This window comes from Mus pahari, chromosome 5, assembly GCF_900095145.1.
Source record: "Mus pahari chromosome 5, PAHARI_EIJ_v1.1, whole genome shotgun sequence".
Taxonomy (NCBI): domain Eukaryota; kingdom Metazoa; phylum Chordata; class Mammalia; order Rodentia; family Muridae; genus Mus; species Mus pahari.
Genome location: NC_034594.1, coordinates 20,835,433 through 20,861,519, shown reverse-complemented (window position 1 = coordinate 20,861,519; position 26,087 = coordinate 20,835,433). Strand labels below are relative to the sequence as shown.

At 47.1% G+C, this 26,087-nt stretch overlaps 1 protein-coding gene across 1 annotated transcript in view; it reads right to left on the bottom strand.

Annotated features, from left to right (window-relative positions):
• Il1r1 (interleukin 1 receptor type 1) overlaps positions 1-26,087 on the bottom strand; it is an 88,007-nt gene that overhangs the window by 30,046 nt on the left and 31,874 nt on the right. The window contains exon 2 of the mRNA XM_029538363.1: positions 3,191-3,254. Coding sequence (XP_029394223.1) covers positions 3,191-3,254 — 64 coding nt within the window. The remainder of the gene's footprint in view (positions 1-3,190; positions 3,255-26,087) is intronic.

Here is a 26,087-nt window from a genome sequence, read left to right as displayed (position 1 = left end):
AAGAAGAAGAAGAAGAAGAAGAAGAAGAAGAAGAAGAAGAAGAAGAAGAAGAAGAAGAAGAAGAAGAAGAAGAAGAAGAAGAAGAAGAAGAAGAAGCTGCACCATGTTGGGGGTTTGTCTGATGATGCTGTGTATACAAATGCTAAGTTTCGAACCCCAAGATCTGGTATACTGGCCTTTGTGTGTAAACCTTGCTCCCAATTTAAAGCTTTTAGTTAAATAAAAGTGGCTACAGCCCATAACTGGGGAAAATAGAGGTGGGCCAGGCTATAGAGGAAGACAGTGCTTTGGTTAGTGGGCTGGGGGTGAAGGGGTTCACAGGTAGGAACTGAGAGAGAGGCAGAGACAGAGACAGGGAAAGAAAGAATAGGAGAGAAGAAGAGAAGGAAGACGGAGAGAGGCAGAGGCAGCCATGAAAGATAGACCATGAGCACATGGCCAGGAAAAACACATCCTGAGGACAGGCTGATAGAACAGGAAGGCAGCCTGGCTGAGACTCAAACAGTGAGTAACTTGGGAAGCACAGCTGGAACCTAACCAGTCTAGCAAAGAAAACAGACTGGGGATATCCACCCAGTGATTGTGCTAAAGCTGATTTAAGAAACCAGTAGGGCTCGGTCTCCACTACTGGGAGGGGGTGGTGGCTGGCTAGGCCATCTTAAGACCTGATGGAATTTATTAATCACTATTACAGCAACACTATCAACTTGAAAGTGAGAGGCAGGGAGGGGTTCAAAGGAAGGTGGTGGGAGGGGCTGGATGGAGGAAAAGGAGGAGCAAAAGAACATATTTCTACTTATATTTCTATTAAAATCATATTTTAAAAAACACTAGTGTTCATGGGCATGTAAATGGATAAACAATATGGCTCTGTGTCCATAAAGCAGAAGGTTGCCAAGGTCATTCAATGACCAGCTTTAATCCTTACAACTTGAGTGAGCCTCACGTTGGATCTTAAAAATATCATCATACCCCTCTCCCTCAAAACAAGCACATGCAGATACATCTGTTTGTTTAACATTTTAGAGAGCACAAGACCATCTACAAGTGACAGGAAGTAGCTTGTCTGGGGATGAGATGGTGGGGAGGGATGGAGAGGAGGCGAGAGAGTGGTAGACACATTTATTATCTTGACTTTGATTGTGATTTCCTAATAGATGTGTACATTAATACTTCAGAGCTCAGTAAATCTCTCAGGAAGTCAGCCTTAACTAGGGGTGGGTCAGAGTCTCAGTCTGAGGGCTCCAATGCTTAGCTACAGAACACGGCAGTAGCAGCAACAACAGTAGTGATCTGAGTGTCTGCGGGTTGGACCCACTCCAGCAGGAGAGCGACTTGTAAGTTTCTACATTAAATAACTCAGGGCTGTCATCTCGCTCGGCACACTTGCGCTCACATGTTTCTATTTTACACACACACACACACACACACACACACACACATTCATCCCGAGACACTTTCTCTTCTTGGTCCTCCAAAATTTCAGGTCAGACTTTTACTAGCTCTCCGACCACTGAATGCTTGGCCGTCAATCAGGCAACGGGAAGGGAAACTCAGTTCTTGATACCATCTTCCTTACCGCACTCAGTGACCTCAATTGGGCTCAGCTCTCACACCAGCTGCTTGCTGGCTGCTCTGATTTTACTTTCCATCCTGTCTCTCGGTCCCCACACTACCCCGTCACAGGCAGCATTCAGACACCCAGGACATCTATCGGTCGGCACACGGTATGCCCATGAGGAACAGCTGATCTTTCCATATTGCAGCAGCAGCAGCTCTACTTTGTATTTGCTGAAACCAAAGCCTCGGTCTCAACCCTATACCCCACATGGACTCCCATCTGCGAATCCTGCTAGCTCAAAATACACCCCAGCCTTGGCTGACTCTCTTCTTTATCTCTGGCCAAGTCAACATCACCCCCAATCTGGGACATAATGACCTATCATCACAATGACCTCTGAATTGTTAACCTCTTTCTGCCTCTGCCTCCTAAGCCATTGGTGGAGGTGATGGTGGTGGAGGAGGAGGGGGAGGGGCAGGATGTGACTGGTGGTGGTGGTGGTGGAGGTGGTGGTGGTGGTGGAGGTGGTGGTGGTGGCGGTGGCAGCAGCAGCTGTGGAAGACAGCAGCGGTGGTGGAGCTTGCAGATAACTAGCCTGGCCATCCTCCTGTGTCCGACCCCCTCAGCACTAGAGTTACAGGCCCTTGCATAGTGACGTGTGACTTTTTTACATGGGTGTCACAGATTGGAATCATGTTCTCATTTTTCCTTAAGCCTGGAGTCACCTCCATCGTCTCCTGTCCTCAACCCTTCTCATGTTGAACAAAGAATTGAGGCCATCCAAGCCAAGATTCTTCCAAAAGCACTCAAGGTTCCCCCCAACCCCTCTATCATCTCTCTGTTAACCCAGTGACTTTGTGTCTTCTGGCCTCTCATCGCTCTCTACTAGGTATTGAGGTGCTAGGATAAGCCTGATGGTTTGGGCCTTTGCACATGCTGCAAAGAATCCCCCATGGCGTCTTTCATCCCTCCTTCAGATTCTAGTCAAAACCAACCTTTCCGTGAGATAGTTTTGTGTAAAACTGAACCTTCTGTCTACTCCCATCCCCAGAGACTCTGTGTTTTCCTAGTGTTTCTGACTACCTAATCCACACTACTACATGACTTATGCAACACATCCTGTCTCTCCCAGGAGGAATGGGACCAGCCAGCAGCTGCCTGCGAAAGGATCGTTCACCGCCATAGCTTCATTTCCTACCAGCTGACACACTGTAAAGGCTCAATCGATGTATGGCAAGAAATGAAGAAGAGACCATGAAACTGAAGAAATCGGACAAGAATTCCGAAAGTAGCTGTGGGTCCGCGACGGGGCTTATCGCCTAGTCCAGGGTCAGCAGCTGCCACACCTTTCCAAGAGGCATGGACTAGAGCCAGAGACCTAGAAGGGATCTCTCATTTCAAATCTAGAGACATGACCCTGAGCTCTTAATCTCACTGGCCTCCGTTTCCCCAAATACATAGAACGAGAGCTGGAGATTCGGAAAAAAGACTTTCCAGTGGACAGTTCTGGGGTCAGAAGTCTCTGTGTCCTGGGTATAACTGAAGAAAAAGTCTCTGACAGAGGAACAGTGCCATGTGTTCTCCTTCACCCCTGCTGGTAGACTAGAGTGGGGGAAGCATGTGACTTACCAATCTCCAGCGACAGCAGAGGCACGATGAGACAAATGAGCGCGAGTAGCACGTTCATATTCTCCTGGGGAAACAGAAGAAGGGAAGAAAGGCAGGGTGTTACCAATCCAGCGAATGTCTCAGGGTCCTGAGCCCCACTTGTCCTCACCCACACAACCAGGCCACACTGAAGAGCCTTCCTCGCCACTCCAAGTTACTCGGGGCTTCTGGTTAGGTTGGGGGTGTACGTGTGACAGAATCAGGGACACACTTGACAACTGAGATTGGAAACATTTCTGGCATCTCTCTCCATATACATGTCTGGTCTTGAAATCCAAGTGAGTCCCCTCAGAACACACTGACAACCAAAATAGACCACACCCAGTTCTCCAGATGGGAGCCACATCTACAGATCCAAAAAAAACTACCCAGGCTAATCGACTTGAAAGAATTTGCTTCTGGATTGAAGACTCACGGTTTTCAGGATATGAACAGTCTATAGGATACCGGGAACAACTGTTGACGTTCATACTTGATTAGATACCATAACTAACCAGGAGATGATAAAAGCATACCAGTGGGTGCAGAAGGGGTTTGAGCACCTATGTATTGCAACAGCGTTGTGGAACTGGTCGCCAAGGGGAAAAGGGACAAGTGAACTCACTAAACCCGAATCTCTGCCTTTGTACATTTGTCTCCACATGGAAGAGATTTCCCACACACAGCTCAGGTCATGCCTTTATTTAAAAACCCAATATTCCATCGCCTGTACAGCATGATACACGGAGATTTACCCAAAAAAAAACTAAACTGAAACACATCAACACAGTAGAGCTGAGCTTATTCTGCGGTCTAGATGGATTTCCCTTCACAGGGGTTTTTATATTTTCCAGATGATCTCTGGTGAACGGGCTCCCAAGGCCTCACCAGCATGACTATAGATGGCGCTTAGCTTTTCAGCTCCATATTAAACTGCACTCTTGGTGACTGGGTCTACTTGGAAAATTCTTACTGCTATGCCTTCATTCTACAAAACGTTGAGTCTTGTGACATTTTCATCAAATGTATGTTGTACAATGACCTTATTTAGCTTTCATTACCCTCACCTGTCTCCCTACCACTCCATCTCTCTCCCCAAGTCCTGAGTTCCCATCATGTCATACGTGGGTTGTTGCTAAGTTCCACACATGAAATAAAACACAGGTGCCCTTCTTTTTTGATAATACCATCTTCGCCCCCTTCCACCCGTTTTCTGAAAGTGATATGACTTTGTTCTTTTTCATGATTGCATAATGTTCCATTGTGTGTATGAACCACATGTGTGTTAGCCATATTGACAGCCACCCAGGCTGATTCCATTCCTTAGCTGGTTTAATTACGTGGGCCTTTGTCCATCTATATGTCAGGGAGTATGGCAGGGATCAAGCACTCACCTAACCTTTTCCAGGACATGCCCATCACTTCACCTAGAAACCCAAGTCCCTAAAACACTGTCAAATCAATCCAAAGAAGAACACAAAGCTGTCAGTCTTGCCTGCCACCTCTCAAGTCCCAAATGACATAAACTTACGTTACAGTCTCCTTTCTGTACTTATCCCTTTCTCCTTCACGGGTCCTCACGGTGACATTTGGTCAGTTCTAGCCTCGTATCTACAGTGAGCTTTTAGAGAAATCCACTCAGGGGACCCCAAGAGCCCCAATCCCAACAACAATCCGCAGGTATTCTTGCCCCACCAGATTACCCTCTCCTGGAACTTCTCACCCGGCTGTCAGCCCCACAAGGCTCCAGACCTACTAAGCATGCACTCACAAGAGACCTGGGCTCTGTGATCCTGAGGCTGCTACCCCCGGGGGCACTCTCTCCCTAGACCGACCGACCGTAAGAGTTGGTGTCCTTCACCACCAACTGGCCCAGTTTATTCATGATCCTGAGTGCTGCTCATACCCAAGCTACCTCCATCCCCTGCTCCTGCTCGGATCGATGACAACACCAAGCTCCCTAGTTGAATCTCTGCCTGCGGATTTATATTTTTGAAGAAGGTCAGCTGCTCAACAATCTGCCTAGGTTCCCAGGACAGGTAGAAAAGTCCAGCTCCCTTGCCAAGCATAGGGCTACTTTGTTCCTGACTCTTTCAGCTCTACGGAATGTCCCTCCCTCCCCAGCTCACTCCACAGCAACCTTCACCACGCCACCAGCCTCTTAGCTTTGTACTTAGGGGCTTGCTCTTTAACCCACTCACTCCTACTGCACCAGACCTCAGGCCCTAGACTAGATGTTCCACAGAGCTCTTGACTGGCTTCATTCTCTGGACCTCCCTAGCAACCTGGGACCTGCTATGTCCTAAGCATAATCTTCCACCTAGCCTGGAATTGGCAACCTCGTGAAGCCAGAAACACAGCCTGTTCATCCCTGTCCCCAATGCACAGAGTCTATAATAAAACCTTGAGGATGAACGCAAAAAGAACGAGTAAAAATAAACAGCTTCACCTTCAACCCAGCATTGGACCACGTCCAGAGAAGACTATGAGACTCTTTGATTTCATGAGACACTAACTGTGCCTGTATTCTTACCTGTAAGCTGTAAGTAAGTGTGAAACACAGTCCTTTAACTAAGATGACATTCGGGAAGACTGAGTATCTGAAGGATTTAAAGATTAGCTCAGAAATGTTCTACTTGAGAAATTGCATTAGAAGGTATCCAAATGTTACAACATGCCTTTGAAAATGAAGACTGATGGGAGGCAGATTTTAAATAAACCTACAGGACACACCCATTCAGTTCTTGTGGCTGTAACCCCTGCATCAGGATGTTGACTCTTACGCCTGGCTTAAGCCTCGAAACCTACCCCAGAGTAGTAAGGCTACATTCCTAACGTATCCTGTAACTCTGATCCTTTACCATAAAAATCGGTCATCTGCCACAATGTAGGTTAATAGCACAATCACTGTGTTTACTCTAAACGAGGTTCAGAACACGGAGCAAGCTAGGAGAGCTTGAAGCTTCCAGCCTGGTTTCTGACGGCCTTCTGTGAGCCTAGGAAGTGTCTGTCAAGTCCTGATAGTAGAAAGGAAGAAAAGAAGGGAGCACCATGCTCCCCAGTATCAACAAGAGTGTTTATAAATAAGTCACATGGCACTGCTGGCTGCCAGTTCACTCAGGTACAAGACTGGGCTTGTTTGATTATTAGGCAGAAAAAGGAAAAGTTGCCAGGCTGCCTTTCTTTTTCCCATTTCATTTTTTATTAGATATTTACTTCATTTACATTTCAAATGCTATCCCCCAAACCCCTATACCCCTCCCCCCGCCCTGCTCCCCAAAACACCACTCTGCTTCCTGGCCCTGGAGTTCCCCTGTACTGGGGCATATGATCTTCGCAAGACCAAGGACCTCTCCTCCCACTGATGACTGACTAGGCCATCTTCTGCTATGTATGTCACTAGAGACACAGCTCTGGGGGTACTGGTTAGTTCATATTGTTGTTCCAACTATAGGGTTGCAGACCCCTTTAGCACCTTGGGTACTTTCTCTAGCTCCTTCATTAGGGGCCCTGCATTCCATCCAATATATGACTGTGAGCATCCACTTCTGTGTTTGCCAGGCATTGGCATAGCCTCACAAGAGAGAGCTATGTCAGGGTCCTGTCAGCAAAACCTTTCTGGCCAAGCTGCCTTTTATGGCGTGTGGATCACCTGCTGGAATTCTAGGTTAACTGCAGATGAACAAACCTTAACTCTTTCAAGTCCATGGCCAGTGACCTAAGAAGACCAGTTTCTTCCCTAGTGTTTTCTTCAGTGGTGGAGGGACGGGGTGGGGCGGAGGGGAGCAAGTTTTCCATCACCCCTTATCCTGCTTTAGGCAGGATGTGGGAAGACCCTCTGCCCACAGCAGCAGCTGCTCTAGGTCCTTATCTGTCACCAGGACCTGGGGGTTGAATTTCCATACCAAGCTGGGATGGGTAGTGTCATGGTTTGTATATGCTTGGCCCAGGGAGTGGCACTATTAGGAGGTGTGGCCTTGTTGGAGGAGGTGTGTCACTGTGGGCGTGGGCTTAAGACCCTCATCCTAGCTGCCTGGAAGGGAGTCTCCTCACAGCAGCCTTCAGATGAAGATGTAGAACTCTCAGCTCCTCTTGCACCATGCCTGCCTGGATGCTGACATGCTCCTGCCTTGAACCTGTGAGCCAGCCCCAATTAAATGTTGTCCTTACAAGAGTTGCCTTGGTCATGATGTCTATTCACAGTTACCTAAGACAGATAGTAAAGGAATAAGGAGAGCAGAAGGGAAGCTGTAAAACAAGCCCTTGAGACGACACCAAGTGCACTCCCAAGAAAAACCAACAAATGCTGGGCACGGCGGCACACACATCTGTAATTCCACCCCAGAAGCTAGGCAGGAGGATCACGAGTTTGAGGTCAACCTAGATGGCACAGAGCAGTTCTGCCTCCAAAACAAACGGGCAAACTAAACTGGCAAAGAAGCAAACATACATCCCCAAATACGCCAACCTCTTATATCTACAAACGACAGAAGCCCCAAGGTAGAGATGACCTAGCATAGACATTTCAGGGTCAGCAGTTAAAGACTGACCAAGCCTAGTCTCTGCAAAGAGGTGGGATTGGATAAGCTCAGCCATGCCTCAGTTTCCCCTTGTGGCACCTGGAGCTGATATTGGTTATCTGTTATTGAGTATTGTGAGGAGGGTAAAGCGAGTTGGCACATGGGACCCATGTGTGGCAAAGGTCCCCCTCTGCTGTCATGACAAAAACCCACACTGAAATGACAAGCTTTGAAGAAAGACTTTCTCTACCCACGGCCCTCCTGAACAACTGTATATTGAATTGTCTACATTGGTCTCAGGCACAAAAACAGGAATAATGACGGAGAGCCTGGTTCATGGAACTTGGTGGCTACAGGGGAAATAAGTAGATCTATACTCATTCTAACAGGCTGCGAGACACTGCATGCACATGCAAGTGCACACACACATACACACACATATACATACTATACATGCATATACACACACATACACACACTCATGTACACACACTTATACACAGTTAAACACATATACACGTGCATATACACACATACACATGCACACATGCATACATGCGCGCGCGCACGCGCGCGCGCACACACACACACACACACACACACACACACACACACACACACACGAGAATGAGGGAAGAGGGGCCCTAACTTGCCTGTGAGAGGGAATGAGGTTATTTAGCAATGTCTCCATTCTGGAGCATATGCAAGACAGCTGCCAGGAAGTGCACGTGGACAGGTAGAGCTCACAATGACTACAACAGGAGGATCTATCTCACTGAGGACTTCAGTTTGCTGATGGCAAAAAGTCACTCAAAGATTTAACATAGCGGGATGGGGTGTGGCTAGATTTCCATTTCCTATAGAGATTTTAGCCACCGTGTGCAAAATAAGCTGAAGTCAAGACCAAAGATGTGGAGAACAGGTTTTTTTAGTGGCCAGATGAGCAGAAGAGGGACTGAAGTGGCTGGTGCTTATATCCCCTCAGGTAGGGCTCTGATGGCCATTCCTGGTTGTCAACCAGACTCTATCTGGAATGAACAACAATCCAGAATTGGAAGGCTCACCTGTGATCCAGATCTCAAGGCTGGAAGACACAAGTTTCTGACCTGGATTTTGAAGCACGGTGGCTATGAAAAGCTTAGGTCCAGGCAAGGTAGTACAGGCCTTTAATCCAAGGAGACTGAGGCAAGGAGATCTGAGTTCAGGGTCAGCCTAGGACAAAGCAAATCCCAGGTCCAGGCATGGTGGTACACACCTTTAATCTGGGCCACACCTTCCACTGGAGGCCTATGTAAGGGCATCAGAAGAAGGAAGACTCACTCTTCACCTGCTTGCACTTACTCGCCAGCACATCTGTTGGAACCTACTTCTACAGAAGACCAGCTGAAACAACTAGTCTCGTGGGACTGAGAAACTACTAGATTCTTGGACTTCCTGTTCACAGCTGCCCTTTGTTGGGTAGCTGGACTACAGTCTGTAAGTCATCACAATAAAGTCCCTCAATATAGAGACATTCCATACATTCTGTGACTCTAGAGAACCCTGACTAATACAGGACCAAGGAGTACCGCACTACCAGTCAGAGGGTTAAGATGAATGTAGACTGCTCTGACATGATCGGAGTATATGTCCTCCAACAGCCCAGTGCCCTTGGGAAGAGGCCAGCCGTATTTTTCTCCAACCGAAATTAGGAATTTGAAGACATAGTAAAGAGAAGAGGCCCAGAGTGTTCTAAGAGGGCTTTGACACCCTACGCTGGGACCTCACTTCAATCAGACAGCCCAGAGGAGAGGCTCAGCAATGGCTGACTGTAGAACAGAAGAGCCACGGGGCCACAGACTCCTCCGACAGTCTGTTAACACCTCTGTCTATCCCATCTATCCCTCTCTCCTTCCAGTTCCAGCCTGGAGCATTCCCCACCTTGCTCTTCCCTCCTCTGCCAGCAAGTGTTTGAATTTGCTTTCCACACACATGGGATCCACACGATCCTTGTCTACCAAACCGTGTGTTCCCTGGTCCCCACCATCTCCCTCTCACTGCCTCCGTTAAAAACAAAAATAAGAACTGATGGGATACAACAAACAACTATGCCCCCAGAAATATGAGGCCAGCAAACATCTTTGTACAGAAGGGGAACTATCCAAAGACTATATGTGGCTAAGAGGAGACAGGCTTCAATCAGCCCTGAGAAAAGGCCCCGTGGTAACCCCGCCTGTTACCTTGGAGAACTCTGGCTGCTTCTTAGAGGAATGGTCCTACTTCTCAGGAAGGAGTGAGCATCTTTAAGGTGTGTGTCTACCTGGGGAAGAAGAGCACAGACATGTTGAATGGACAGGTGGAAAGGGCCCTAGGGCTGCCAGTACCTCAAGACAAGTCTAAAGGCATTATCCAGTCATGACAAAGTCAAACCGAGCTCAATGTCCCATGGTCCTTTAGGATTTAGGACAACAAGGCAAAGGAGTCAGAATTTGACACACAAAGGGTTAAATGGGTTAAATGTATGCACCTTGTGTTTTGTCAGTCAGAGGGATTCAGAAGTTGATAAAAATCCCTCTGGGGATGACTATCTCTCAGTACTGATGAAATCCTAGGCTAAGGAACGCTTTGCCACACGCCCAAAGACAAAAACTTGGAAAAGCCTCTTTGAAGAGCAGGCGCATTAGCTTCTTTGAAAAAAAAAAAAGTTTTTCTTTTCCTTAAAGCAAACATCCATATGCCTGCTTCCCATATTTAGAATTTAAAATAACTTCCAAAGAGCTGTGTGCGGTTGCCTTGCTGGTATGTGCCATAGGAATCTCTCCAGGCATTGTTTATTTCTGCAGTTTCCTCTAGCATCTTGGAATCTTTATTTTTTTTTTTCCATGTCTGAGTCATTTCCGTATGCCTATTAAGAACTGGTGGGGACCTTTTAATGTCCTCCACTAAAACAGACTGACCAAACCAACGCTAAGCATTTGTGGTAGACTAAATACACTAAATCTTAACTATGAGTCACTCCGGACTTGGGAGGCAGAACTCAGCATCACACTCACTGTTCGGGGGCACAGTGGCTCATCATCATCATCACTGAACACATTACAGTACAAAGTCAAAGAGAACGGTCAGGAGCCGCTCCCCCTCAGTCCCCAGGGGCCTCAAAAATGACTTTAGCTGATGGAAACCACCTAGAAAATACCACAGGGAGGCTCACAAAATGTGAAGCAGGCAAGATGGAATTACGTGTATCGGGGACCTTCTACAAAGAAGACTCCCCATTCACTCTAACTCATCTACCCATGATTGGACCACCAACACTGAAGCTACATCATCACTATTCCTGAGAAACACTGTCCAAGCCAGGAGTTCTCCTTATGTACTTTTTTTTTTGGGGGGGGGGGTTGAGACAGGGTTTCTCTGTATAGCCCTGGCTGTCCTGGAATTCACTTTGTAGACCAGGCTGGCCTAGAACTCAGAAATCCACCTGCCTCTGCCTCCCGAGTGCTGGGATCAAAGGCGTGAGCCACCACCACCTAAGGATACTTCAGCCTCTAGCTCAGAGCACCTGGTTCCCCCCCACACACACCTCTGTCTTGACTCTGGGGATGGATACAGATTATCCAGATCCCCGTGTTCTGTTACAGCAACAGAGGCAGCCTCTCTGAGGAGCTCTAGACTCAGACTGAAAAGCATCAGTGTGAAGTAAATACTCACTTCACAGCTAGTGTTTTGGCTGCTCCTCCTAAGTACCTGCCCCAGCATGCATCTCTTCCATCCTCCCTAGCAGCAGGGAGACTTGTGACAGCTCCCAGGTAACCACTCAGACTCTGGCCTTGGGCATTCACACACACACACACACACACACACCCATTCCCCAGAGTCAGGAGTAGGTAAGTTACACAGCATCTCATGGTACAACATGCAGGTGCCTCAGACAGTTGAGGCAGCTCCCCAGTGAGATGGGAGAAAGCAGGACAGGCTCAGCCTGTACCCACATCCCTGTGAGCAGGGAGCCGCATTCCACAATGTACATAGGCCAGTGGCATGATAAGTACTTGTGGAAGAGAGGTAGGGGGATGGAAAGAATCCCTCACCCATCATCTTTGAAATCCACACGAGCAGGCTGTTACAAAGCCAGGCTACCTCTTACTCACTCTTTTCCAAGAGCACCCACCTTTCTTCCCCTGCGTCTGCTGTTAGGAGGCCTCACAAACCCCTCAGTAGATGCAGCCATCTAAACCAAATAAACTATGACTTACAGATCATCCGGATTCTAGTGTTCTGTTCCAGCAACAGATGCAGCCTAACATAGTGCTGGACTCAGACAGAGAAGCACCAATGTGAAGTAAAGTATTGGGGGGGGGGGAGTAGAAAATAAGAACAAGAATCAGTTTGACAATTACCAACTCCCAACAAAAGCCCCTTCTCAGAAGGGTGGTGGCCAGGACAAGAGCTGCAAAGGAAGGACAAGCTAGCAGCAAGTGGGAGGGAGCTGGCCCTCATCCCAGGGTCAGGAGGGAAAGAGGCAATGCCTTTCTGTCACTCTGCAAGAGCTATCTTGTCCAGTGCAGGTACACAAGGGAAGTGACAGCTCTGGGACACGACATAGTCCTCAAGGCACAGTCAGGCCTGAAGAGAGTATTCTTTTTTGTATGTGGCCATACTGGATTTATTAGAGAGTTTCTTATGAATGACAAATTTCCCATGAACTTGAAGAATTCTCTTCCTCTTCCTGAGGAATTCCCCAACCCTGTGTACCCTGCCTTCCAGAACAGAAGCTAGGCAGGGTGCTAGTGCGACGCACTGCAGACACCCATTGTGTGGGTCCACCTCAGGGCAGGCTCCTAAGTGCTGCTGAGGTAAGCTTGTCCTGGGCCCGGGGACTCGGTGTGCAAAGACAGGCTGTGTTGGCCCTATAGTCGGATCTGCCTAGAGCAGGCACAACAGTAGCCCATAGTTACCCCCAAACCCTGTCTCCAGCCAGCTCTTTCCACATTATAAGGAGATCTGAGTGTATCTCCAGTTGACACCCTAATCCATACATGCGGCTACATTCCCCTCTATACAACCCTGACAGGACTCCATGGCAGACATAGAGTGAAGTCCCCCAAGGCACCCAAGACAGACTTTGGCAGCCATAGAATTGGAGTCTGGGGAGTTGGGTAAAGAATTCCAGGGTACCCGAGACCCTGAAGCATAATCAAGAGGCAAGTGCTGGTGATCCAATCTCTAGTGGGCCTATCCTTTAGGTCTTAATAGACTTTTTTTCTGACAGGGGACATTCTGGTGAGCTGCAAAGGAGACCTGTACAAATCATGGACTTGGGGGAATTCTAGAGGAAATTCTAAGGAAGTCAAACCTCACTAGAAACCCAGAGGGCGAGTCTAAATCAAGAGTAAGTTCTTCTTCCTCTCAGAGATCTGTTGGAGCCAACCTCCAAATCTGAAATTTATAAAGGAAATCTTAACCATGTTTAGTCTGTCATCTATCTATTCATCTATCTATCGTCTACCCATCTACCATCTATCTATCTATCTATCTATCTATCTATCTATCTATCTATCTACCTATCTATCTATGATCTATCTATAATCTACCATCTATCTTTCTTTCATCTATTATCTATTTCTAATCTATCATCTATCTATAATCTACCATCTATCTATCTTTCATTTATCTGTCATCTACCTCTCATGTATCATCTATCTCTAATCTATCTATCTATCTATCTATCTATCTGTCTGTCTGTCTGTCTGTCTGTCTGTCTATCTATCTATCTATCTATCTATCTATCTCTCTATCTACCTATATAACTGCTATGACAAACTGCTTGACTGCAAGCAACTTTTAAAGATCAGATATTAATTTGGCTCATAGTTCTGGGGTCTGAGATCATGGTGCCAGCATTCTCATTCTCTCTTTCTCTCTCTCTCTCTCTCTCTCTCTCTCTCTCTCTCTCTCTCTCTCTCTCTCTGTGTGTGTGTGTGTGTATGTGTGTTCACGTGCATGCGAGCGCTGTATCATCCATGGAAGAATGTGGAAAGCAGAATGTGGAAGGGCAAGAAAGGGCAAGAATGAGCAAGCAGGAGAGGGCCACACTCACTCCTGTAAAACCCCCACTCCTGTGAGAATGACCTCACTTCCCAATACTGACATTAATCCATTCCTGGGAACAGGGCCTTCGAGTCCTAATTGTCTCTGAGGTTTGCCTCACACAACCGTACTGGAGATTATGTCTCCCACCTGTGAACTCTTCTGACCACACTCAAACCACAGCACATACATTCCATGTTTCTGTCCTCATCACTACATGCCTACCATCCAAAGCAATGCCTCATAGCCCTCCAGCATTTGTAACACATCTGTAACCTCTCCCCCAGAAAGGTATATGCGTGTATAGACAATATACGGAGAAATATTTAGAAAATTCAGTTCCCATTAATTTTGTCATAATTGAGAAAAAAATGAGAGTTTAAGCATTTACCCAAGCTTATGACGTGCCTACATGTCTACTATAAATTGGTAGAAATGTAAAGAGTGGGATTTGATATTAAACTAAATCCACCAATGACGATGACGGGTGTACCTTGGTTATATACATATTCAACTAGCTAGTCAATAGTTGACAGCCTTAAGACCAAAAATGTCAGTGTGACAGGGAAGGCTGAAAGGACTACATAAGGCTGCAAAACCATTGACTATAGAAACCACTGTACAATTCTGTACTTACAGGAACCTTTGCTTCTAAAACCAGGAAATGGGCACATGTCCAAGGACATCTACAGACACGCAGGAACTTGAGTCTATCCCACTGTGTTCATCAGCCTTACCCAAAGAGATCTAGGAAAGGAGTTGTTTTCATATTGACACAAAGGTGAGTGCATCACCAAATGGAAAGGGAGGTCGCCTCCAGGATCTCTTCAAGGGAAAATTAAGAGGCATCAGAGAAGTAGACCACAAGATAAGCTACGTTGTAGTTCCAGGGTGGTTGTTCACTTTTAATTTTTCCTTCAGTCTTTGTCCTGAATGTCTAAGTGGTGCTATCTCTTATCAGTTCGTTGATTCCCAATGATGAGAAATGGAAGCACCAAGGCACAAGCTCCAACCCTCGGGATAAGATAGAGTCTCTGACACTAACTTCTAAAAAGCCCATGGGCCTAGGAGTTTCCTAGTCTCAGAAAGGAGAGGGTGGGGACACATGATCTCACTGGTGTCTATTCTACAGAGATTAGTAACAGGCAGTGTCACATATAGACATTCTAACCATGGGAACCACTAGAGAAACAGCTGTACAGAACTACAAGAAAGCCTCAGACAAGGGACCAATGAGACGCACATCTTGGAAACCCAGAACATCAAGACCTTCAAATTTTCAATCATAGTACATTTATTTTTTGCTTATTTACCCACATAAAGAGGGGAAGGAAGTATCATTTTTTAACCACAGAGGATGCAGAAAGATAAAGATAAGGTAAAAAAAAAAAACAAAAAAAAAAACCGCCAAATCGGCTTCATGTGCTCCTATGGAAAGTCAACACTCAGCTATCTAAGGCTTAAAGCTATAAGATGGCCCATTTCGGCGAAGGCACACGGGTTTAAGGGCAAAAGGGGAAAGTGAAGCAGAGACGAGAAACTACAGTCAAGACTAGGTCAGAGGGCTGAGAAGAGCTCCGACTCTTAGCTGAGGAGCTACAGAGGCTGCAGCGGCATTCTCCCTTAGAATTTCCACTGTTTTCTCCTCTGTGGGGTTTAACTGGGGTAACACATAGAGTGGAACACAGAAGTCTTGGGTGTTTAGTTCCACAAGCTGTAGGTACCAGGAATAATACTATAGTTTCCACCCCATCAAATTCCTTTGTGCCCCCAGTATTCTGATCTCTCTACATATGATCCCGTCCTAGACGGCTAGCATCTATACTATCCGCCCCTACAGTTTATCTACTACTGCATGGGCTATGCCAGGCTCCACACCTACACAAATGCCTTAATCGCTGCTACCTAGTCATGCAGTGAAGCCAGTAGTTGTCAACATAATTGGCAGAGCCCCTGGGCGAGCATTCCAGAGACTACAGAAGGGAAACATGGGGAGCTAGTGAGTGTATGTGGATGACGTTGTGTCGAGAGTCCCAGTGCCTTAGATTCCTTCCCCAGGTTAGGCTCCAAAAAATGGCAGAGCCTTCCCTCTTGGGTCTAAGTGTGGATGTTGACAGTGTGTGCAGAACAAGCCCATCATAACTTTCTCCCTTCCGGATGTTTACAGCCTGAAGACTGCTCTTCTTTAGAGACAGATTCTGCAGGGACCAGTGCACCTTGTTTCTGTGCTCAGCTACATACAATAACCCTTCCTCCTTGTATATCTGTATACAATAAATCCTGCCTCCTTGTACAGTTGCACATAGTAACTGCACCTCTCTGTTTGACTATATATAATAAACACACCGAGCTGCCAAGGTGTTGGGGCTTCTCCATCATTGGAGAATACCAGCTTTTCTATATGTAAGTGTCTGTCCCTTCTCCGTTGCTTCCCTCAGTCAGGTTAAGTCCCTAGAGACATGTAGGATGTGGTGGCAGAGGACACTTTGGATGACGGTCAGATTCTAGAATCTGGAACAACACAAGGCAGTCCTGTTCATGAAGAGTTGACTTCTCTTCTTCATGAGCAGCAGGCGTCCCCCAGACCCGCAATAGAAAATATTGTGCTGTTTTGAGCTTAACACCTGACTCCACTCCACATTTATAGAAAATGCAGAGTTGGCATGATTCCCATACATACTGAAAGGCTTAGGGAGGTTTATAAATGTTGTGACGACTAGAAGACTCACCTCTGACTGCACTGAGACCTCAACTTGAGTCAAGATCAGGTCTGCATGTGGCCACTAGCTCATCTGTTCCCCCTGAAGACTTATGTATGCTACCATGCTATTCTCTGGTCAACTTATATAAAATGCTGTGTAGCCTTACCCTAAGAACTGACATGCTAAAATAGGTGAGTTTAATAAAAGTGCTTTTATGTCTTCTTTACATTTAACCATCATACTGCTGTTTTAAAATTGTAGTACAGCTAAGTTTTATGGTATCAATTTGGATCTGCAAACAGGTTGTTTAAAAATATTTACACAAAAATGTTGGGTAATCGACAGGGTAAGATTCTCTGACTGAAAGGGACAGTGGCTTACCTGTCACTTCACCCCCTGGGAGCCACTGCTGTACTTTCAGGTGACCTGGGTTCTTGAGTTGAGGTGGCCAGACACGCAGAGCCAGCCTCTAGAGAGCCTTTCTGTCAGCTGGAAGCTGTGCTGTGGTTCCTAACCTGTGCTTGCAGAACAGGTAACTTCAGAGGCCTACGTCTTGCTCTTCCTGCCCCCTTAATGAAAACCAAATACAAGTTTCTACCTGACTTTACATCAATTTTATTTTCCCGAGTATTTCACATTTACCTTGAAGACACTGACAGTTGGGGCATTCCGGGTCATTTTTAACATTCCATTTTCTCTCATTCTTTTTTTTTTTTTTTTTTTTAATTTATGACATCTTATAAATCCCTTTCAAAACAGGTGAGACAGAAAAATGCTTCAACCACTCGGTCGCACGTATGCCAAGGGACACACAGGAGGAAGAGACAGCTTGGAAACCAAAGGGACAGGGGACTTGGAAAAATCTCCAGTGACTCTCCACGCTTAGTGACAGTTCTCTTCGGCAGGGCCCCTCTGCCCACTCTTACACTGGGTCTGGCTAGGAATCTGGCACTTCCAGAGGGCCCCAGCCGGCAAGCAAGCAAGCAGGGGAGAGTGGGGCTGCAGCAAGCAAGCAGGGGAGAGTGAGGCTGCAGCAAGCAAGCAGGGGAGAGTGAGGCTGCAGCAAGCAAGCAGGGGAGAGTGAGGCTGCAGCAAGCAAGCAGGGGAGAGTNGGGAGAGTGAGGCTGCAGCAAGCAAGCAGGGGAGAGTGAGGCTGCAGCAAGCAAGCAGGGGAGAGTGAGGCTGCAGCAAGCAAGCAGGGGAGAGTAAGGCTGCTAACTCTGCAGGTCCCTCTCCTGCATCACTAACCACGCCACAACCACAGAGAGAGGGAGACGCAGACCAAGTGCCAGCATTTAAGAAAAACACATGGGGCAAGTCATGGCCCTGATAACCTCTCTGCTTTGAAGTGGCAGGTTCACAAAAGATCCATCGTACAGCCTCAGACTCTTGAGGGTCTATGCTCTTCCCCATACCGTAATGCCATGGCTGTCCCACATGCTTACCAACAAGCTGTCCCCTCTATAGTATCTCTGACTGCAGGTGAGTAGACACTCCCGGCTGGTCCCTCCCACCCGAAGGTTTCCAGTCCGTCCTGGTTCTCTTGCACAGCTGGCCTGCGAGTATATCTGAGAATCCCTGCTCTTCCTTAGAAAACCACTGAGCTGCATGCATGACCACTGTTTCCACATCCTCTCTACTGTGTCCTACAGGGCAGCCAGACTCACAGGTTTTGCAAAGAAGTAAATTTCAAAGTACTCTCTCAAAAAAAAAAAAAAAAAAAGAAGAAGAAGAAGAAGAAGAAGAAGAAGAAGAAGAAGAAGAAGAAGAAGAAGAAGAANAAAAAAGAAGAAGAAGAAGAAGAAGAAGAAGAAGAAGAAGAAGAAGAAGAAGAAGAAGAAGAAGAAGAAGAAGAAGAAGAAGAAGAAGAAGAAGAGCCTTTTCTGTGGCTTGCCAAGAGGGCCTAGGCGTGAGAAGAGAGAGGTTTTCATTTATTTCCTTCACTTTCCCTCATACTTCCCCCAGTACCTGGGACATAGTAGCGTTCAGTGACTATTGGTTTGGTAAAATAAGTAAAGCTAATGTTAAGGAGTCTCACCGGGATGGAGAGTTAACAGAAGATGTTACGAGCCTCGGGAGCAGGAAGAGCACTCTCCTGCCTCATCACAACACGGGACTTCAGCAGAGCCAAGACTGGGTGAGAACTTAGAACAAATGGCCACCCAAGATTGAGCCTACTGGCAAGTACTTACTACGCACCAGAATGGGAGCCAGCCCACGTTGTTTCCACTTAGGTCAGGAGCTAGTTTGAGATGTGTGTGTGTGTGTGTGTGTGTGTGTGTGTGTGTATAATGGCTTCAGCAGAACCAAGGCTGGGTGAGAACTTAGAACAAATGGCCACCCAAGACTGAGCCTACTGGCAAGTACTTACTACGCACCAGAATGGGAGCCAGCCCACGTTGTTTCCACTTAGGTCAGGAGCTAGTTTGAGATGTGTGTGTGTATAATTAAATAAGATAATGTGTAGGATATTAAGAAATTAGAAGGGATCAAAATAGAAAAGGATGCCAGCAGCCACCAGTTAAGAGGGGGAAGAAGAAGTACTTGTCCCCAGGACCAGCTCCTGGAGCTCACAGCCATGGGATTCCATGTGGGATATCCACCACCCAGAAGGCTGCTATTAAGTGAGGATGACTCGGGCACCAATTCCAATGACAGATGGACTTCATCTCTTCTTTATCATGGCCCAAGTAGCCCAGCTGATTAGATTCTGTTGTCTCAGCTCCTAGGCTATTCCTTGGGGTCAGAATGATGGGATACTCCCAGCTGGGGACCATCTGAAGCAGTACAGAGAACTAGCCTGGTCTGAAGATGAGGCTGCCTTCCCTGGCAGCCGCTCTCACTCACACTGCCCTCCCACCCCGACCCCAAGGGGATTTGAAGCCCAGAGTGTGCCAATCTTCAGACAAGATAGCCTTTAAGCTTCTGATAGAAAGCAAGGCGATCTTGGCATCTCACCTACAGGACTTCTGGGAGAACAAAGGGCAGTAAGAATTAGGGGCCCTATAAACAGCCAAGTGCTCTGTGTTTTTGTAAATGCATCTACATTCCCCAGTATTCGACCTGTCTGGAGAGAGGAGACATCTCATCAGGGGGATTAAGGAACCCACCTCTTGCCTCATTAAGACCTCTCTTCTGAGCCCAAACCTCTAAGAGGAACACTCCTGAACAAGTTAGTTACATTTGGCCCGATTTCAAGGCCTGGGAGCAATTTACTCAAGGGAGACTCATCTACCTAGAGCAAACTTAAAGATAGTTGGGCAAGTTCCCCAAACACACACACACACACACACACACACACACACACACACACACCAGAAAGGGCGAGGACTGAACTGTCATCACCTTTATCCTACATCCACAGAGAATGCTGACCTGCTGGCCACTGAGAGTAACTTAAGAAAGGCATTTGTCAGGGTCAAGGCAGCTCTGAGGCCTTGTGAGCCTATTTCAGGAACTCTCTAGCTCTCTCCTACCTGGGCGTGCCCGGGTGCCCCAGTGGCGATGTTCAACAATCCAGCAGCTCTGAGCTAAACCCGTCCAGGCCAGGAGCAACCGGAGCCCTGGGAGCCTCTCAAGGGCTGCTCCGGTGCGCGCTCGGGGGTCACATTCCTCCCACTCTTGGGGCAGGCGGGCACCAGCTGGGCTCCCGCCCTTCTCAGTCGGCACCGCGCTCCCAGGCGGCTCCTGGAACCCGCAGGAGCTCCGTCCTCCTGAGCGGCACGCTGCTCCCACTCCGAGCCGCCCGCGGGGGCGTGCAGCGGGCGGAGACTGCAGGCCGGGCGTCCTCAGCCTCCAGCTCAGGCGAACTGGCCTGGTGCCAATGCCCCGCCCTGGGAGCCGGATAGGTTGGGCTGTGGAGTTCCTGTCCCGCATCCTAGAATTACTACATCCCCGCAGAGCATTCCAAGGTCTCTTTATCTCTCCGGGGGTGGAGGCAATAGAGGGTCTCTGCATCCCCGTGGGGCATTTGGAGGGTCACTGCATCTCCCTGGGGGCATTCCAAGGTCCCTGCGACCTTGCCCGGTATCCCAGATTCCAGGAAGAATGGCTCCGGTTCCCAGATGGCTTGGCTCCTCTGAGCAGCCTCTGTGTTCCCGCCCAAACCAAACTTAGCTGGGACAACTCACCTCTACATTGCAACCAGATTGTGCCACCTAAGATCTGAGCTGGGGACCCATGGGGTATCAGATCCTGAGGCAAACACAGTTCTGTGCTCAGCACAACAGGAACCCAGACTGTGTGCCTCAAACTGGCTTTGAGAACTTAGCCGAGCCACTAAGTTTGTGATACCTTGATTTCCAATTTTGGTATAAAGCTACCCCTTACCCCCCCCCCCCCGCCCTCCACAGCCTTTATAGGTAGGAGGAGTTAAAGAGCACTGGCAAAGAGTTGATACTTCATAGGCTTTTTACTTGGTTGCTTTAGTGCTGTCCGCCAGGCTGAAAAACAGGTCCTCTTATCATAACCCAATTAATTGTAGGACTTGCTATGCAAAGGAGAATTCCAGAGTTCTCAGAAATCACAAGAAAACAAACAAACAAACAAAACCAAAGGGAAAAAAAATCAAGAATAGCCAAGTTTTAGGACAGGGTGCGAGGAGGACATTGTGGTCCGGGAAACGGCACCAACCACTTCGTGACACCCCCCCCCCACCCTCAACCCCCAGCTTCTTCCACAGTTATCATGTGCCACCCTGCAATACAACTGCGAAGAAACAGTGATTGCTTGATCCTTCTAGATAGAGCACATGACCATTTCCTACATGCCTTCCAGCGTGGACAGGCCTTGGATTTCATGCCTTATTCCTGTATGCAGCCCAGAAACCCAAGGTTGAAGTAACCCCGGGGACAACTCTGAAATGGAAGAAAGCTTAAAGGGGCAACATCAATGGTATATCATAGATGCCACCTGTGGCCTAGCAGGGCAGAAGGTCCTCACTCATTTCCAAAGGTTTGGACTGTTCCTTTTCCTCCGAAAGGCAGGCTTAAGTCTGGCAAGGATCTGGTGCCTTATCCCTAACCCTGCCCTAACCCTGTCCCATGGGTCTGTATTCCAGAGGCTGTTCTCACAGCCTTGAATACTTCTCACTCGCAATCACAGATTTGACCCCCTTTTAGCAGCCAGAAATGCCATGCCATAATTACTGAGGGCTGCCTGGTGTCGGGATGTCTCAAAGCTTCCAGGCAACTCTGCTACACAGCTCTCATCATGATGCAGACAGACCAAGTCTCAAGGCTGTCTGGACAGATGTGTACTGTGGTAGTCCCCATCTGTGTGCCTTGTTTTACTGCCTATTAACCGGGAGCAGTGATGATGTGCAGTGATGATGCACAGGTTAGATGTGGCATTTTGAACACCCATACAGTTTGATCATATCCACTCCTATTATCCCCCTCCTGCTTCTTCATCTCTAAGAGTCTCCATTCTAGGGCATGTTATATTGCTTTACCCAATTATTAGCAATTCTATGCACTGTCCTAAAAAGATGGGATTTAATGTCAGCTGTATTTAATTCCTTAGAGCTGAATAATACTCTATTTTTTGTATATGCTGTGCTTCCTTTATTCATTTATCTATCGAAAGGCTCCCAGGCTGGTTCATGATTTAATAGTGAATGGGACAGAATCAAAGATAGCTATGCCTGTGTCTGCATGCCAATGGCCACACCGGTAGCTGCATGCTGACTTAGACGGTTTTAAAGGACCAGATCCAGGCATACTGGAGAAGGACCATGTGGTAGTCCTATTAGAAGTGCTGGTGTATTGCATGCTAAAAGCACATGAGCCGACCTTGAGACCGTCACTTGGTGATAGAGCACTTGCCTAGCATGTACTAGGCCAAGAGTTTTATCCCGACTGTCACAAACAAAACATACATGTGTATGAAGCAGCAATCTGGAGGCCTTATATTGGTGAACATAAACTTGCCTGGACACAAATACTGAAAGATTTGAAAGAAGTTTACAAGTACCAAAATGGATCTGTGCAATAATGTAGAAATAACATCCATTTACAGAGTCTCACTGCGTTGCCTAGGGTACCTTCAAGTCCTGGGTTCTTACGATCTACCTATTCAGCCTTCCAAGAAACAAGACGTGCACTGTGTGGCTTTCTTCTTTTTAAATACTGACCCGTCCCCTACCTATACCCTACATGACCTGCAGACACATGGGCCTCCACTTGCAGGCGGAGCTCTCAGATTCCCATTCCAAGTGATAAGATGTGCATATCTCCCCTCCTGACCTTAGGATCCCCAAGGTTTTACCCAGGGCCTCGGTGTTGCCTCCTCAGACATGCGGGGTGTTTTCTCTGTGTCCATTCCTTTGGCTCCCTTTCTTGAGGTAACTGATGTGTGGTCGCTTTACTCGACAGATCACCTGGCATCCGAGTAAGCTACAGATGGCCACTTCCGGGGTACTCTGCTCAGTTCCCAGCACCACACAAATGTTCTGAGTGTGTTCACACGTTCTAGCACAAGACACACTGCTAACCCTGCTGCCGCACGCTGTTGACAGCCCTGGGTTCCATCAGTGTCATAACAAAGTCTGCTGTCCGATGTGGCCTGAGCCCAAGAGAGCCCAGTGCTCAGAAAAGCATCCAAGAGTCTCCAGACGTTCTGAAGGAGCCAGGGCCTGAAGAGCCAAAGACTACAAGAAGCCACAGAAAATGAGTCTGGAAGGATATAACACTGGGCTCCGCTACAGTTTTTAAGACCACAGGATGAGTTGTGACTCCGCAATCCTCCCTGGAGATCAGGCAACTGGTAATCTCCTTCATCTTCACTACCCCCAAAGACTTCCAGTTAGAACCAGAAGGGGGAGAATCGTGAAGAGTGTATTATGACTGGCAAAGATCCTGGGTCTTAAATCAGTAAACACGAAACAGCTCTAAATCCATCTTTTTTTTTTTTCCATCACCAAAGAGGAAAAAAATTCATAAGGAACATGCACAGAAATGCACAGGCAGTTATAGACCATTCTGTTTTGACAGGCAGGTCCTCTGTGATTCTGAACTTGCTACACCTATTTTGGCTATTTGTGGAACTTCCAGTAACCTGTCGCAGAACCGCAGCACAGACTGGAAACCACTGTCCCAGATGGGCTTCCTTGCACAGCCCAGTTGCTCTGCTCCCGTCACACATTTTCCATCTACTGACCTCCAAACAGGGACCTTTGAACCCGTGTCTGGTCTCTCTGCGACATCTCAGTTTTAATCGGTTCCACATTCCCCCTTTCTCTAAGCCATTCTTCGGGGGCTTCTGAGAGGACCTGTCCTAGTCAATGTTCTATGAGGTTGGCTTTTTGTTTCTTGTTTCTATTTTTGTTTTTGTTTTTGTTTTATTTTGAGCCCTTTACCAAAAAAAAAAAAAAAAAAGCCACAAGTGAACTGGCAGTGACAGCTGTCAAGAATGAATAGCAGACCTCATCAGAGCAGTGAAGCGTTTTGTTTTAACTTCCTTCATACGCAGAGGAAAAGGGGACAGATGTCACAAGCCAATTACAAGCTTCATTGCAGGTTAGTCTTGCTCAGCCTTCACTGAGCAAATAACCAACGGAGGTGCTGTGCCTGGCTGTGCTCATATTAACAGAGAAGCATGTCCACGTACTGACGGGACCAACAAAACCAGATTGGCCAGGAGCTAGCTCTTCTTTCCTCTCTTTTCCTTCCCCTGCCTCTCCCCATCTCTCTCAACATTTGTCTGCTTCATGATTGCTTAAATATGAGAAACTCATAGCACCAGTAACAGAACTTTTGTGACCCACTAGGCTATTTCCCATAACTCCCCCTGTTGCTCTAAATATGCCTATTGAAACTGTCAGACCCAGTCATATGCCAGACAAAAGAACATGGCCCTCCTTAAGTCCCCTTTCATTTCTTATTTATGTCTCTATATTATGTGTGTACATATATGTTCATGTGTGTATACATGTGGAATGATTTCTGCAAGGTCAGAGGACCACCTCAAGTGCCATCTCTCAGGCTCCTCCCACCTGCCTTGGCCTCCCCAGCATACAGATCACATGTGTGCTCCACCGTGCCTGACATTTCTCACGTGCGTTCTGAGGATTAAACTCGGTCCATGCACTCACAAGACAGACACTGTACTGCCTCAGCATCCTCTCAGCTCTTAAACTCACTTTAAAACTGAGGTTTAGATGGCCCCATCGTCACTGTCTCTCTGTACGTTTCTATAAACAGCCTCTGAGTTACATATGTTTTCCTTTTCCCTATAAGCCTCTTTCAAACCCACACTTCCATGTTGGACTCTCTTTCAACCTGTTCATCTCTTCTGAATATAACTGACAATGTAGTTTCTGTACATGGTTTTCCTTTAATATGACCACTGTAGTTAATTTAAGACAATACTCCTTCAGTCCGAGGAGCCACGTTAAATTGCTCCCCGCTGAAAGCGTCCGTGATATCGACTTAACTTCCCTTGATTCTAGGCGGACTTTAGTGCTTTGCCTGACTAGAAAAAGGAAGGAAGGAAGTGGAAATGACTTCTGAGGTCAACCAAACAAAATTCTCATGCCCTTTCTGGAACCTTTGAGTGCTCATCCTTCAGGCTCTGAGCTGCCAGGCAAGAATATTACTAGTCAGAAACCACTGTTCCACTGGAAAGCACCAGCCACATATAGGTCATGTGCAAGTACCCTGGTCCTCTGCTGTCTGTCCAAATCAACCCCAGCCATGAGGCTGATCTATCCTTGATGACAAGCCAATCAACTAGAACCTGATGGTATCCATAATAAACTGCAAGTAAGTATCACTGAGCTGGCCCAGAATCCTACAGACTACATTGTTGCAGGCCACAGTTACAGGGTGGATTAAAACACAGTAATGGACAAGCAAACCAATGGCTACACTCAGGAGTGTGTGATTGTTGTCTGTGACCCAGCTGTACATTAAACCTAGCATGACAGATCTCCCAGCATCAAAACAACACTTGTGCTCTCTTCTTTAGCATCTCTGAATGCTACATATAATAGAGAACTTCCTCATGATTACCACTAAAACAATCTCAGCAGTGAACTAAATTAACACAAGAGCTTTCAGATGGGAAGATGGATTCAAGTTTGAACAGATACTATTTTGAATAAAAGAAATAGCCCTGACTCCATACCATTATTTGAATTATTTCACTTCCAGTGCTAGTCACCAATTTTCTTGGAAACTTGCAGCCCATTAGAACTCAATCTCTACAATGCATGAAGAACTTGAATTTAGGAGGGTGAAGAGTAGGCGGCCATTTCTACCAGCAGCAGCAGGAAACCTGGCAGATGATAGTGTGCCATTTCTGTTAAGTCATCTTGCTAATGTTCAAATGTGTTAACAGCCAACCATGTCTGATGCGCAGTAGCAGAAAACTACTATTTAAGTATAATTACTATTATCCATGACTGTCTTGAGGCAGGATGGGAGCTAGTGTTTACAAGAAGGTATGGCTTGGGGTGGTGGCACACCTCTGTACCCTCAGCAACTGTGTAGTCAGAGGCAGGAAGATCTGGAGGCCAAAGTTGCACAGTAAGTTACACATCAGTCTTCTTGCATACCAAAGGAAGGAAGGAAAGGAATGAGGAAGAGG